The sequence below is a fragment of the Sprattus sprattus genome, assembly GCF_963457725.1.
Source record: "Sprattus sprattus genome assembly, chromosome: 15".
NCBI lineage: Eukaryota > Metazoa > Chordata > Actinopteri > Clupeiformes > Clupeidae > Sprattus > Sprattus sprattus.
This window is the reverse complement of record NC_137913.1, coordinates 6,492,779-6,505,278: the sequence shown is the minus strand read 5'-3', so window position 1 is coordinate 6,505,278 and position 12,500 is coordinate 6,492,779. Positions and strand designations below refer to the sequence as shown.

Below are 12,500 nucleotides of genomic sequence, written 5' to 3'. Positions count from 1 at the left end.
TCCACAGCCTGGATGCGACCCAGCTTCCTGGACTTGTACACCTGCCACAGGGTTAGTTTGTCACTGGATTGTAACACAGAAGTATAAAAGAGCTGCACTTGTTTTTAAACTAAACCCAGGCAAGGTTGAAACTGAACCTGGGGACCCCTACAAAGTGTACGATATGGAATAATTTCATGAGTATTAACAGGTTTAAAATGAAATCATGGGGGGTAATGACAGTTTTGGTACGGTCGCTTTGGGACATTTCTTGAATCATGTACAGTACACGGACATAAATATTTGTGTTTGAGACATAAACTAAAGATTTTGTGCAAATGACGGGCTTTCGAAAGCTCCTCAATCCTTAACATTTTTAAACCAATGAGTGAATTTCTCGAAACAATTCATACCAACAGCACAACACAATTACCTGCAAAAGCCCATCATTTGCACAAAATCTTTAGTTTATGTCTCAAATACAAATATTTATGTCAGTGAACATGATTCAAGAAATGTCCCAAAGCGACCGTACCAAAACTGTTATTACCCCACATGATTTCATTTTAAACCAGTTACTGTTAATACTCATTAAATGATTCCATATTGTACACTTTGTAGGGGTCCCCAGGTTCAGTTTTAACCTTCTCAAACACAAATATTTATGTCAGTGAACACATTAGTGGCATCAGAATGAAAAGTCCTCGTTTCATTGTTTACGAAACAAGACAGTCAAAATGCTTAGTCATGTTGTCAAGGTAACAGAGAACCCTGGAAGTGTTCCAAAATTTCATTTTACTGTCTATCTCTTTCAATAACAACGATTGATGGTTTTCCCCTAGTGTTAAACTACCTGTATACTATTTTGTATAAGTCGATCTATGTCCTCAATTTTAACACAAGTTTTTAAGTGGAGGATATAGAAAATCCCCTGCAAGGAACTGGACAGATAAAATATAGGAACATCTTCTTCTATGCCACAATCATTCTTTGTGATTATACAGAACAAGATCACAAGGCTGATGATCAGAGACTTCTCGCCATTTCATTAAAAAAAGAACCTCTGCATTGGGAAATGCAATGACTAAATGAATAGATGTGATTAGCAGTAATCAATATGGAGGCCATGAAACCGGTCCCAGATGGTGTTTGTGTGCCAAAAGCTTGCATCGACCCAAATGACGACACACAGTACTTTGGCGAGCTGGTCCTTATAAAACCTCTCCCATTCTCAGGGATGACATCACTTGAGATGATTCCCAGGAGGGGATAATTCGGTGTGCTGTGAAGCCAAATGGTACAAGTGTGACTGAACACTTGTTCCCTGGAAAAGTGGAACATTCTGCTTCTGTATATTTCCCTCATGCTGGCCTGGCACATCCACTTTTAATAACACTAGGACATTTGACACATCAATCAAGCCTAATCATCAAAAGAAAACCATCAAGGTACGGTAAGACAAGTAATTTATCAAAAATTACAAAGACAAGTCGTTTATCAAAATTAAAATGCTGTCACTGAAACTTATGGTTGACAAACAATGATAAATGGTCAGCATGGCACAAACTCATTTGATAAGGCAGGTCACTGCAGACAATAGCACAAACGTATTTGATAACGCAGGTCACTGCAGACAAAAGCACAAACTCATTTGATAACGCAGGTCACTGCAGACAATAGCACAAACTCATTTGATAACGCAGGTCACTGCAGACAATAGCACAAACTCATTTGATAACGCAGGTCACTCCAGACAAAAGCACAAACGTATTTGATAACGAAGGTCACTGCAGACAATAGCACAAACTAATTTTATAACCCAGGTCATTGCAAACAATAGCACAAACTCATTTTATGATGCAGGTCACTGCAGACAATAGCACAAACTCATTTGATAACGAAGGTCACTGCAGACAATAGCACAAACTCATTTGATAACGCAGGTCACTGCAGACAAAAGCACAAACGTATTTGATAACGAAGGTCACTCCAGACAATAGCACAAACTTTTTTGATAACGCAGGTCACCGCAGACAATAGCACAAACTTATTTGATAACGCAGGTCACCGCAGACAATAGCACAAACTTATTTGATAACGAAGGTCACCGCAGACAAAAGCACAAACTTATTTGATAATGCAGGTCACTGCAGACAATAGCACAAACTCATTTGATAATGCAGGTCACTGCAGACAATAGCACAAACTTATTTGATAACGCAGGTCACTGCAGACAATAGCACAAACTAATTTGAATGAGTGTACCAAAGCAGTCGCCATTTTCCAAACCAATGAGGCGCCGCTGTTATCATGTGCACATAATATGAGAGGTTGAACATGTAGTTTTGAGAATTTGAAGTCTGATCTGAGAAATGTACCAAAGCGGCTAATAAAAACTACAATGCACTTATATAATGCACCCTCTGGCATATCCAAAGCAACAAGCCAGATCATGTCCCGCTGCAGAGAGAAAATGGGGCTTTGGGGTATATAGTACCAGTCAAAGGTTTGGACACACCTTCTCATTTTTTGAGAAGTTTCTTCTTTACTTTTATTATTTTCTACATGGTAGATAACAGTTTTTTTTGTTTAGTACATCATTCGATTTGTGTTCTTTCGTAGTTTAAATGTCTTCAGTATTGATCTACAATGTAGAAAATATTCAAAATTAAGGAAAAAACTTTTCCAAAAAATTAAAGGTGTGTCCAAACTTATGACAGTGGAAACTACAGGACATGAGTATTAGTCACAAGCAACCTCCTGACTGAGTATTTAAACAGAGGAAACTACAGGACATAAGTATTAGTCACAAGCAACCTCCTGACTGAGTATTTAAACAGAGGAAACTACAGGACATAAGTATTAGTCACAAGCAACCTCCTGACTGAGTATTTAAACAGAGGAAACTGCAGGACGTGAGTATTAGTCACAAGCAACCTCCTGACTGAGTATTTAAACAGAGGAAACTTCAGGACATAAGTATTAGTCACAAGCAACCTCCTGACCGAGTGAAAACTATAGCTCCTCAATTCAAACAAGCTAACACAATATAAAAGTTTTCATGTGACTACGCAGCGTCATAAACCCAGATTAAACGAATGATCCCCTCTATCAACACCAGATAATGCCAAGTAATCTCTTCTCTCATTAAGGGGGAAGTGGAGGGATTTTCTTGGATTTGGCCGCGGTGGTGTATTTGGGAGATCTAAACAAGGTGCATTTCCTCCTGCCAAAGCTGTTATTGTTGACTTTACAGTCCCACGGGACAATTTTTTTGCCAGTTATTTAAAACAGTACACAGACACACGCAATCTGTGCATTTGAAACATGATCTAGCCCAGACACACACGCACGCGCACACGCACACGCACACACACACACACACATACACACACACAGACACACACACACACACACACACACACACACATACACACACACAATCTAGCCCAGGCTCTGACACCTTGGTGAGGTTGTCGATCTTCAGCATGTCGTTGTCCGCATCTCCTCTGAGCACGCGTCGCCTCTCACAAGCCACGTCCACGTCATCGTCCTCTATGGGCTGGCTGCTCACTGGCATCCTCCTACACACACACACACACACACACACACACACACACACACACACACACAAGGACAGAGACACACACACACACACACACACACACACACACACACACACACACAGGGACAGAGACACACACACACACACACACACACACACACACACACACACACACACAGGGACAGAGATAGAGAGGGAAAAAAATATCTCAATAACACTTACTGATAATACAATGTCACAGTGGAGCTTCAGTTATCATTTCCTTTCCCTCTCCCTCCTCTTCTCCAGTTTGGATTCTAAAACAGCTCTCTCCATCTTTCTCCTCTCCTATGTATCTATTAATGCCATCCTTCAGCATGCCCCATTAACCAACCGCTACTGTATCTTATCTCACTTACTGTGGTTTCCTCAGGAAGTTGTACTGACACAGGATCGTGATGAGGAAGCCCACGAACCCTTCAATCGTCATGGCAACTAGGCCGCGTGTAACAATGTCCCATTCAAACGGAGACTTCACCTTGTCAAACTGACCTGAAGAAGCAGAGGGGTACGTTAAAAAAAGGGTCAGATTCAACTTTCAAGTCTTTATTGAACCATCTTTATTTCCTAGACAGCCTTTTTGATGATGTACCAGGCTACATGCTGGCAATGCAAAAGGGCATTATTACTGACGAACTTTCTCTGAACACAACTGGATTATTCCTATTGATCCCTCGCTCCCAATCAATGACCGTAAAAAGCATGGTGAGCATGGCGTTGTGCACTTACGGCATGAAGAAATTAGGCCAAAATTGGTCGGCCATATTTGCAAAGATCGCAACGGGAATCTGCGCAGTAAGTGCTTTTTGCAGGAACCAGCCCAGTGCCAACCATACTGGGGTAAATCTCACAGACATTTTTTAGTTCCTTCTGGTGGCTTCACTTTTGGATATGAGCGTACGCTGTCCATGCTTCTTACAGTCATTGCTCACAGTTCATTACGAACACCAGTTTCCCTTCGTTTCTTTGGCCTCTGATGTCCAGAACGGCCCCATGTGTATCATGAACAGAACAAAAATAATCTCAAAACTTGGCTGCATAAATATTTGTTTCAATATTGATGTATTGTATGTGTGTACATCATATATGAATACACATACATAGGTAAGACGTACCTATCTTAGCATAGTATTCATTGATGTACTCATTGTAAGCCAACTCCATTAGGCCATGGCCCAGGTTGTAGTTGGGGAAGATGAGGAAACATGACTTCAGGTAGCTGTTGACCAACTTGAGATCCTGATGGGGCCAAACCACAACAGTGTATAGTGTTTGCTGAGCTGGAGTCACTAAGCCAGCTTTCTAGTTCCAAATGGGTTAGCCATTTAGTAAACTAAACTGTACCCATATTCATGGAGCACTGATATCAGTTCTTTAAACTAAACTGTACCCATAATCATGGGGCACTGATCTCAGATCAGTTCTATAAACTAAACTGTACGCATATTCATGGGGCACTGATCTCAGATCAGTTCTATAAACTAAACTGTACCCATATTCATGGGGCAATTATCTCAGATAAACTAAACTGTACCCATATTCATGGGGCACTGACCACAGATCAGTTCTATAAACTAAACTGTACCCATATTCATGGGGCACTGATCACAGATCAGTTCTATAAACTAAACTGTACTTACTCCCCCGTGGAGATCCTCACCTTCAGCACTCCTACTCTGTACTCTCTGCATCAGTGTACAATTTAGAAAAAACAATCCTTTTCATTTCTTTGTACTGACTCAGTCTGTTTTCACACGGCAGTGGTACCATACCTTGTCATGCTCAAACAGCTGCAGGAGGAAGGTTGCCACGGTAGCGGTGATGCCGATGAAGAGGTTGATGACTATGAGGAAGACATACGCTGTGCTGGGGACCTCGAACCAGAACGAGGCTGGGTACATGATGGGAGTGATGGACCAGCTAGAAGCCAAGAAACCAAACTCCAGGTTAGACAACTCTAAAACACCAAACTCCAAAGTTAGACAACTCTTAAACACCAAACTCCAAAGTTAGACAACTCTTAAACACCAAACCCCAAAGTTAGACAACTCTAAAACACCAAACTCCAAAGTTAGACAACTCTTAAACACCAAACTCCAAAGTTAGACAACTCTTAAACACCAAACTCCAAAGTTAGACAACTCTAAAACACCAAACTCCAAAGTTAGACAACTCTTAAACACCAAACCCCAAAGTTAGACAACTCTAAAACACCAAACTCCAAAGTTAGACAACTCTTAAACACCAAACTCCAAGTTAGTCAACTCTTAAACACCCAACTCCAAGTTAAACAACTCTAAAGACCTTGCAATGACAAGGTCCATTGCACTGGCTACTATTTTAAGTCATGGGTTTCATTTTTATTTTCACACTATCCGTGGAGGCCTGGCCTGGAAAGAGTTGGCACCGGTGTTGGTGGAAACCAGATTTCATCTCAGGAGGGGGGCTATGCTTATTAAGTAAAGATGGTTTATTTATGAAGTGGTGCGGTCTGGGTAAGCAGAGAGCCTACTCACCCGTACAGCAGAAAGAGGGAGAGGACGGCGGGGAAGTTTTTAGGGGAGGTGTACGCCGGGAGGTCGAACACGAACAGGATCAGGACGCAGCATGTGGCTGGAACTAAGTAGTTCAGCTTGGAGAGAGAGAGAGAGAGAGAGAGAGAGAGAGAGAGAGAGAGAGAGAGAGAGAGAGAGAGAGAGAGAGAGAGAGAGAAAGAGACATAGACATAGACAGACAGAGAGAGAGAGAGAGAGAGAGAGAGAGAGAAAGTGAGAGAGGCAGAAAGAGAGACATAAAGAGACAGAGAGAGAGAGAGAGAGAGAAAGAGAGGGAGAGGCAGAGAGAGAGAGAGAGACAGAGAGAGAGGGAGAGAGAGACATAGACAGACAGAGAGAGATAGAGAGAGAGAAAGTGAGAGGGGCAGAAAGAGAGACATAGAGAGACAGAGAGAGAGAGAGAGAGAGGCAGAGAGAGGAAGATTACTGAGTTAGACAGGACCTTTCAAAGCATATTCAGTTCACTGGACTATCGTATTTCACACCTCTAATAACTGGATCAGTCACAAAGACGCTTTATAGACACGATGGCCTGAATCTCCGGAAACAACCACTTAGGGCCTGGGGTGCATTTCCTGAAAACATTGTTGTGCAATCACCAATGTCACTCCTAGAGAGCGAGGGTGTTTAAAATGTCAGTGTCTAACATTTAACCTTGAGTGTAACATGACAAACCACAAGGGAAAAGCAGCCCCCAACGTAAATTAATGAAAATATATATAAATACTGAACTATCCCTGTGGTCTTTACCATGTCCCAGAAGTAAATTAATGTAAATACAGAACTATCTTGTTGGTCTTTACCATATCCCAAAAGTAAATTAATGTAAATATACATAAATACTGAACTATCCCTGTGGTCTTTACCATGTCCCAGATGTAAATATATATAAATACTGAACTATCCTTGTGGTCTTTACCATGTCCCAGATGTAGTTGGCCAGCCAGTAGATAACAGGGTCACACCCACTGACGAATTGAAGGTGCTTGGCCTTGGTGGACTTCTCAGCCACCAGGAAGACCACAAAGCTAGCCGGCACAAAGGACATGGCCACGATGATGAAGATGGCAATAACCACGTCGGTGCCCTGCAGCCTGGGAGTTAGAGAGAGAGAGAGAGAGAGAGAGAGGGGTGAGGAACGCCTGACGGGAAGAAAGAGGGTTATGTGCTTTGCAAGTGATGCATTTTAAAATGGAGAAGAGAGTCTTACAGGTAATCCAGAGACAAACTGGCGCTGGTTCGATTCATGGGGTGGTTCGTCAGGGTAATTCCTACACACAGAAATAAATGGCATAATCATACACACCACATATCGGCTGCCAGTGTATAAACATTCAGCTTCCAGTCTCATTGCTTTGCATCACATTTCTCTGCTTTATGGCGGACTGAACATTACAGTACTGAATCAATGGTGTTTGGAACTGCAAGCTGAGAAACTGGCCGAGCTGCAACATATAAGCCCCTGTTCTTCGAACCCTCTCTCATCTTCCTCATGTCTCACCGTAAGCAGCTGGGTTGCCCTTGTTCAGGGGCAGGTTGGCACGCAGGATGGCGTTGTTGAGCACGTTCAGATAGGTGGGCATGCTGTGGTAGCCTTTGTTGTTGTACAGCACCTGTGAGAAGGCAGAGAAAGGCTCGGTCACAACAGGCTACTCTCATCCCCCTGCCTGCTGACACAGAGTAAAAAGCACCAGACAGACTGAGAGAGGGAGGTGAGATCAAACCCAAATCAGCCCACCAGAGAGAGAGAGAGGCGTGTGTGTGTGTGTGTGTGTGTGTGTGTGTGTGTGTGTGAGTGTGTGTGTGTGAGCGAGAGACACAGAGTAAAAGAGTAACAGCACCAGACAGACAGAGAAGGGTTTGATCAAACCCAAATCAGCCCCCCTCCTCACCTGGGCCGAGCGCCGGACCGCTATCTTGCGCACCATGGGGGGTATCTTCCTGCCAAACGAGGCTGGCACGGATTTCTGAATGTTGCCCACCGTGAGACCGCCGTATCTGTGGAGGGGACAGTGTGTGAGTGTGTGAGTGTGTGAGAAAGCACCGGCGTGATTTTTAAATATCCTTTTCCAGAACACTTCAGAAGTAGGTGCCCCAGGCACAGGGGCGGTTCTAGCAAATTGGAGGCCCTGGGCAAAGAACAATGTTGAGGCCCCCCCCCCCCCCCCAAAAAAAAAGAAATCGTTTTAATGTTATGTGGAACTGACATTTATTGTGAGTATATGACTTTAACAATTCAAACAGTTGTACATTATTTTAATTATGAGGTTTTGAGTGCAGTGTTTTAGTAGTGTAACTTTTTTATTTCTTAATCAAAACCATGTTACTTGTTACTTTTGATTAATGCTTTATAGTTCTGTTTCTGAATGTTTTCAACTGCAACTTCCAAATTTGTAGAGGTCCTGTTTTAACCATTTCAATTCTCTCTCTATCTGTTCATTTGTCACGCCATAGGGGTCTTCACTAATCAGACTGTATCTCCACCATTGATGTAGGCTACTCACATTGTTGATATCACCGCTGTCGTTATCAGCCAGCTGTGCTTGAGCTGTGTTCATGAGTCATGACCATGGCAGTATCATGCGTGTCGTCGTCAGTGCGGGTGTGACAGTGTCTCGGATATGGGCAGCTGTGGTACATGATGGCTCACCGTTTGTAGAAGCAAAGCAGGCAGGCAGAGCTAGTTGGTGTCACTACAAGCTGTTTGTCTGCTGCTGCTGCTAGGAATCGCTAAACTTGGCTTAGCCGCACTTGAAACATTATCAGATGAACTAGACACATTATCAGATATTTCTTCCACTTCCACGGACGAATTCCTTGATAGGAAATTGTGTGTTACCTTAGGTAATTTCTCCCTGAACTTCTAATCCTGCCCTTTCCTCTTTTCTTTTCTCGCTGCCACTTAAAAGACGTTTCACGCTTAACTTTGCGACCATACACGTCACCACACGAAAAATTGTTAGTGACAGAAAAGTCACGTGACCTGGAATAATTTGTTCCATGATGGAATTAAGATACATTTTAAAATGATACTGAAAAAAAAAATCGTTTTTCATGCTTATTATGAATTGTCAACTTTTTTGCAATGCCAAGTGATTTATTTTAATTAGCAAAATAAATAAAAAAAATCGGAAATACGACGAGGCCCCCCTGGTGGCCGAGGCCCTGGGCAACTGCCCGGTTTGCCCGTTCGTCCGGTCCGCCCCTGCCCAGGCATCTCCTAGCATGGTAGCATGAAGGACCAGCAAGTAAATGTGTGTCCATTCTCCTAATGTGTGTCTCTCTCCCAATGTGTGTCCCTCTCTGTCCCTCTCCAAAGTCAGTCACTTTCAGCTCACTGTCTAACGTCAGGCAGAATCAGCCGTAATGAGGGACTTGTGAAGTGTCACTGCTAGCGTTAGCGTGTGAGTCACCGGTCACCCTAAGGTCCACTTACCTGGGCAGGCATATGCAATGCTAGCATTAGCGTGTGAGTCACCGGTCACCCTAAGGTCCACTTACCTGGGCAGGCATATGCAATGCTAGCATTAGTGTGTGAGTCACCGGTCACTCTAAGGTCCACTCTACCTGTGCAGGCATTGGCATTAGTGTGTGAATCACCAGTCACCCTAAGATCCACTCTACCTGTGCAGCCGTACGCGGTCAGAGGTGTACAGCAGATACTCCGAGACGTTGCGCCCCGTGATGTCCACCAGGATGTCCCCCGTCACCACCTTGGTGAGGGGGGGCCGGCCGCCCACCCCACTGGGGCAGGAGAAGCCTGTTCCCTGCATGGAGCAGATGCACTTCACCGGCTCGTGGATGGACAGGGGCAGCGTGGGTGGAGACGTCACCATCTCTGCGGAAGCACACATTCGACCACCCACGTCAGCAGCAAATAGTGTGGGAAGTTAAAGTGCACTGCTGACACTGAAAGCATATTACTCATCTACTTAGATACACTTCAGTGTACACCAAAGTGGATGTGTTATTTTACGCATCTACTACCATTATACATGCTATATCTTGGTTTGGCAATATAGTCAAGGTATATTTAATATGTTGTTTTGCAGAAAATGGCCAGTACCAATATAATGCCCAGTTCATGTAATCAGTGGAGAAATTACTGAAGAAAATACAGGCCTAAAAATTCCTCCCTGGTGTTTATGCCAGCCACCTAAATGTGGTGGTGACTCTTAAACTCTTTTAAAATGTGGTGGTGACTATTTCTACTTTTTAACCACAACTGTTTCTATACTCGTGCACACTGACTTCTCACAGCAGTCATTTCTATACCCGTGCATACTGACCTCTCACTCTCTCAGTGGTCACTTCTATACTCCTGCATACTGACCTCTCACTCTCTCAGTGGTCACTTCTATACTCCTGCATACTGACCTCTCACTCTCTCAGTGGTCATTTCTATACTCGTGCACACTGGCCTCTCACAGTGGTCATTTCTATACTCGTGCACACTGGCCTCTCACAGTGGTCATTTCTATACTCGTGCACACTGAGCACACTGGCCTCTCACAGTGGTCATTTCTATACTCGTGCACACTGAGCACACTGGCCTCTCACAGTGGTCACTTCTATACTGGTGCACACTGACCTCTCACAGTGGTCACTTCTATACTCGTGCACACTGACCTCTCACAGTGGTCGGGGGCGCTGCGGTGTAGTTCCACGGCCCGTCATCAAAGCGTGGCTCTGGGTCGTCCGAGGGGGCAGGGGAGGGGGGCGGCGGCACGAAGTTGGAGAGCGGCACGCCCTGGGTGAAGGAGTCCAGGCACATGGGGTCGAAGTAGCGCGCCGCCAGCGTTTTGGAGTTGTTGGCGTAAGGGTTGAGCGTCTGGGCCAGCTGGTCCAGCGTGCTGTTGAAGGGCGTTTTGAGCACGCACGTGGCCCCCACGCCAGAGGGCAGACGCAGGGTGTTGATGATCTGCTGAGGGCCGGCATCGGGGGAGTGCTTACTCCTGGACAGAAGGGTGGAGGAGAGGGGAACATGAGTGCTTACTCCTGGACAGAAGGGTGGAGGAGAGGGGAACATGAGTGCTTACTCCTGGACAGAAGGGTGGAGAAGAGAAGGGTAGGGTGGAGGAGAGGAGGGTGGGGTGGAGGAGAGAAGGGTGGGGTGGAGGAGAGAGGGGTTGGGTGGAGGAGAGAAGGGTGGGGTGGAGGAGAGAAGGGTGGGGTGGAGGAGAGAAGGGTGGGGTGGAGGAGAGGAGGGTGGGGTGGAAGAGAGAAGGGTGGGGTGGAGGAGAGAAGGGTGGGGTGGAGGAGAGAAGGGTGGGGTGGAGGAGAGGAGGGTGGGGTGGAGGAGAGAAGGGTGGGGTGGAGGAGAGAAGGATGGGGTGAAGGAGAGAAGGGTGGGGTGGAGGAGAGAAGGGTGGGGTGGAGGAGAGGAGGGATGGGGTGGAGGAGAGAGGGATGGGGTGGAGGAGAGAAGGGTGGGGTGGAGGAGTGGGGATCATGAGTGCTTACTCCTGGACAGAAGGGTGGGGTGGCGGAGAGGGAAAAGGATCGAGGGAAGAGTGAAACATGCTGCCATGGTTTGTATCGGTTAACTGAGGGGGTTGGCAAATCAGAGCAGAATACACAGAGGGGGCAGATGAAGAGTGAATTCTGAGTGGATCACTGTTAAACAAATAGCATAGCGTTGCAAATGTGTAATATGCTTTTGTGTGACTCATAAGGGGAAATGCACTGTTAAATACAGTCAGTGGTTCGTAAACTTATCATGACAGGTCCCTTTGACCCGGAGTCTTTATGTCCAAGAATTTATTATTTCAATTTCTTTGTTTGGGAAGTGAGCCCTGGCATGCATCCATGCACCGTCACCCCAAACAATAAAAACGTTTTAATTAACAATTAACTACGTGTGATAAGGATGGGAAAGATTCTATGCGCAATAAAGCCATCTCTTCCACCCTTGTTTTCTTCCTGGAGTCGTCGTGGAAACTGAGGCTGACCTGTATTGTGGCCGATCCTCATTGGCGTAGGGGATGAAGTTCCCCCGTGGCTGTGTGTAGTTGTGGTACTGCGACGGAGACAGAATCAGGGGTGGCAGATCTCCTGCGGAAGCAAAGCAAAGTGAATGAGCAAGAGCAACTCAATACCTGATACCTGAGTCTTGTCTCACTAGACGTCTCCATTTGTGAAGGTGAAAATTCACCCCTAAGTTATTTCAGGACTCTGTGGATCAGTATATGTATTCAATTGCAATTGGGCTCACTCACAGCACAAGCAATTTCACTCACATACCACAGGGTTTATATATTTAAGATTCATCTAATGCTGACGCCATGCTAACCCAGATCTCCTGCAGAAGCAAAGCAAAGTGAATGAGCAAGAGCAACTCAATACCTGATACCTGAGTCTTG

The 12,500-nt window shown here is 45.0% G+C and overlaps 1 protein-coding gene across 1 annotated transcript in view; it reads right to left on the bottom strand.

Moving 5' to 3' along the window:
* The window catches only part of abca2 (ATP-binding cassette, sub-family A (ABC1), member 2), a gene marked incomplete at its 5' end in the record, with an annotated part of 97,220 nt that overhangs the window by 6,871 nt on the left and 77,849 nt on the right, over positions 1 to 12,500 (bottom strand). The window contains 13 exons of the mRNA XM_080852043.1: positions 1 to 41; positions 3,443 to 3,563; positions 3,943 to 4,075; positions 4,699 to 4,822; positions 5,356 to 5,503; positions 6,100 to 6,215; positions 7,058 to 7,232; positions 7,349 to 7,409; positions 7,640 to 7,751; positions 8,031 to 8,136; positions 9,763 to 9,976; positions 10,768 to 11,093; positions 12,090 to 12,192. The exon at positions 1 to 41 is cut by the window's left edge and continues 138 nt beyond it. Of these exons, the coding sequence (XP_080708169.1) occupies positions 1 to 41; positions 3,443 to 3,563; positions 3,943 to 4,075; positions 4,699 to 4,822; positions 5,356 to 5,503; positions 6,100 to 6,215; positions 7,058 to 7,232; positions 7,349 to 7,409; positions 7,640 to 7,751; positions 8,031 to 8,136; positions 9,763 to 9,976; positions 10,768 to 11,093; positions 12,090 to 12,192 (1,780 nt within the window). The remainder of the gene's footprint in view (positions 42 to 3,442; positions 3,564 to 3,942; positions 4,076 to 4,698; positions 4,823 to 5,355; positions 5,504 to 6,099; positions 6,216 to 7,057; positions 7,233 to 7,348; positions 7,410 to 7,639; positions 7,752 to 8,030; positions 8,137 to 9,762; positions 9,977 to 10,767; positions 11,094 to 12,089; positions 12,193 to 12,500) is intronic.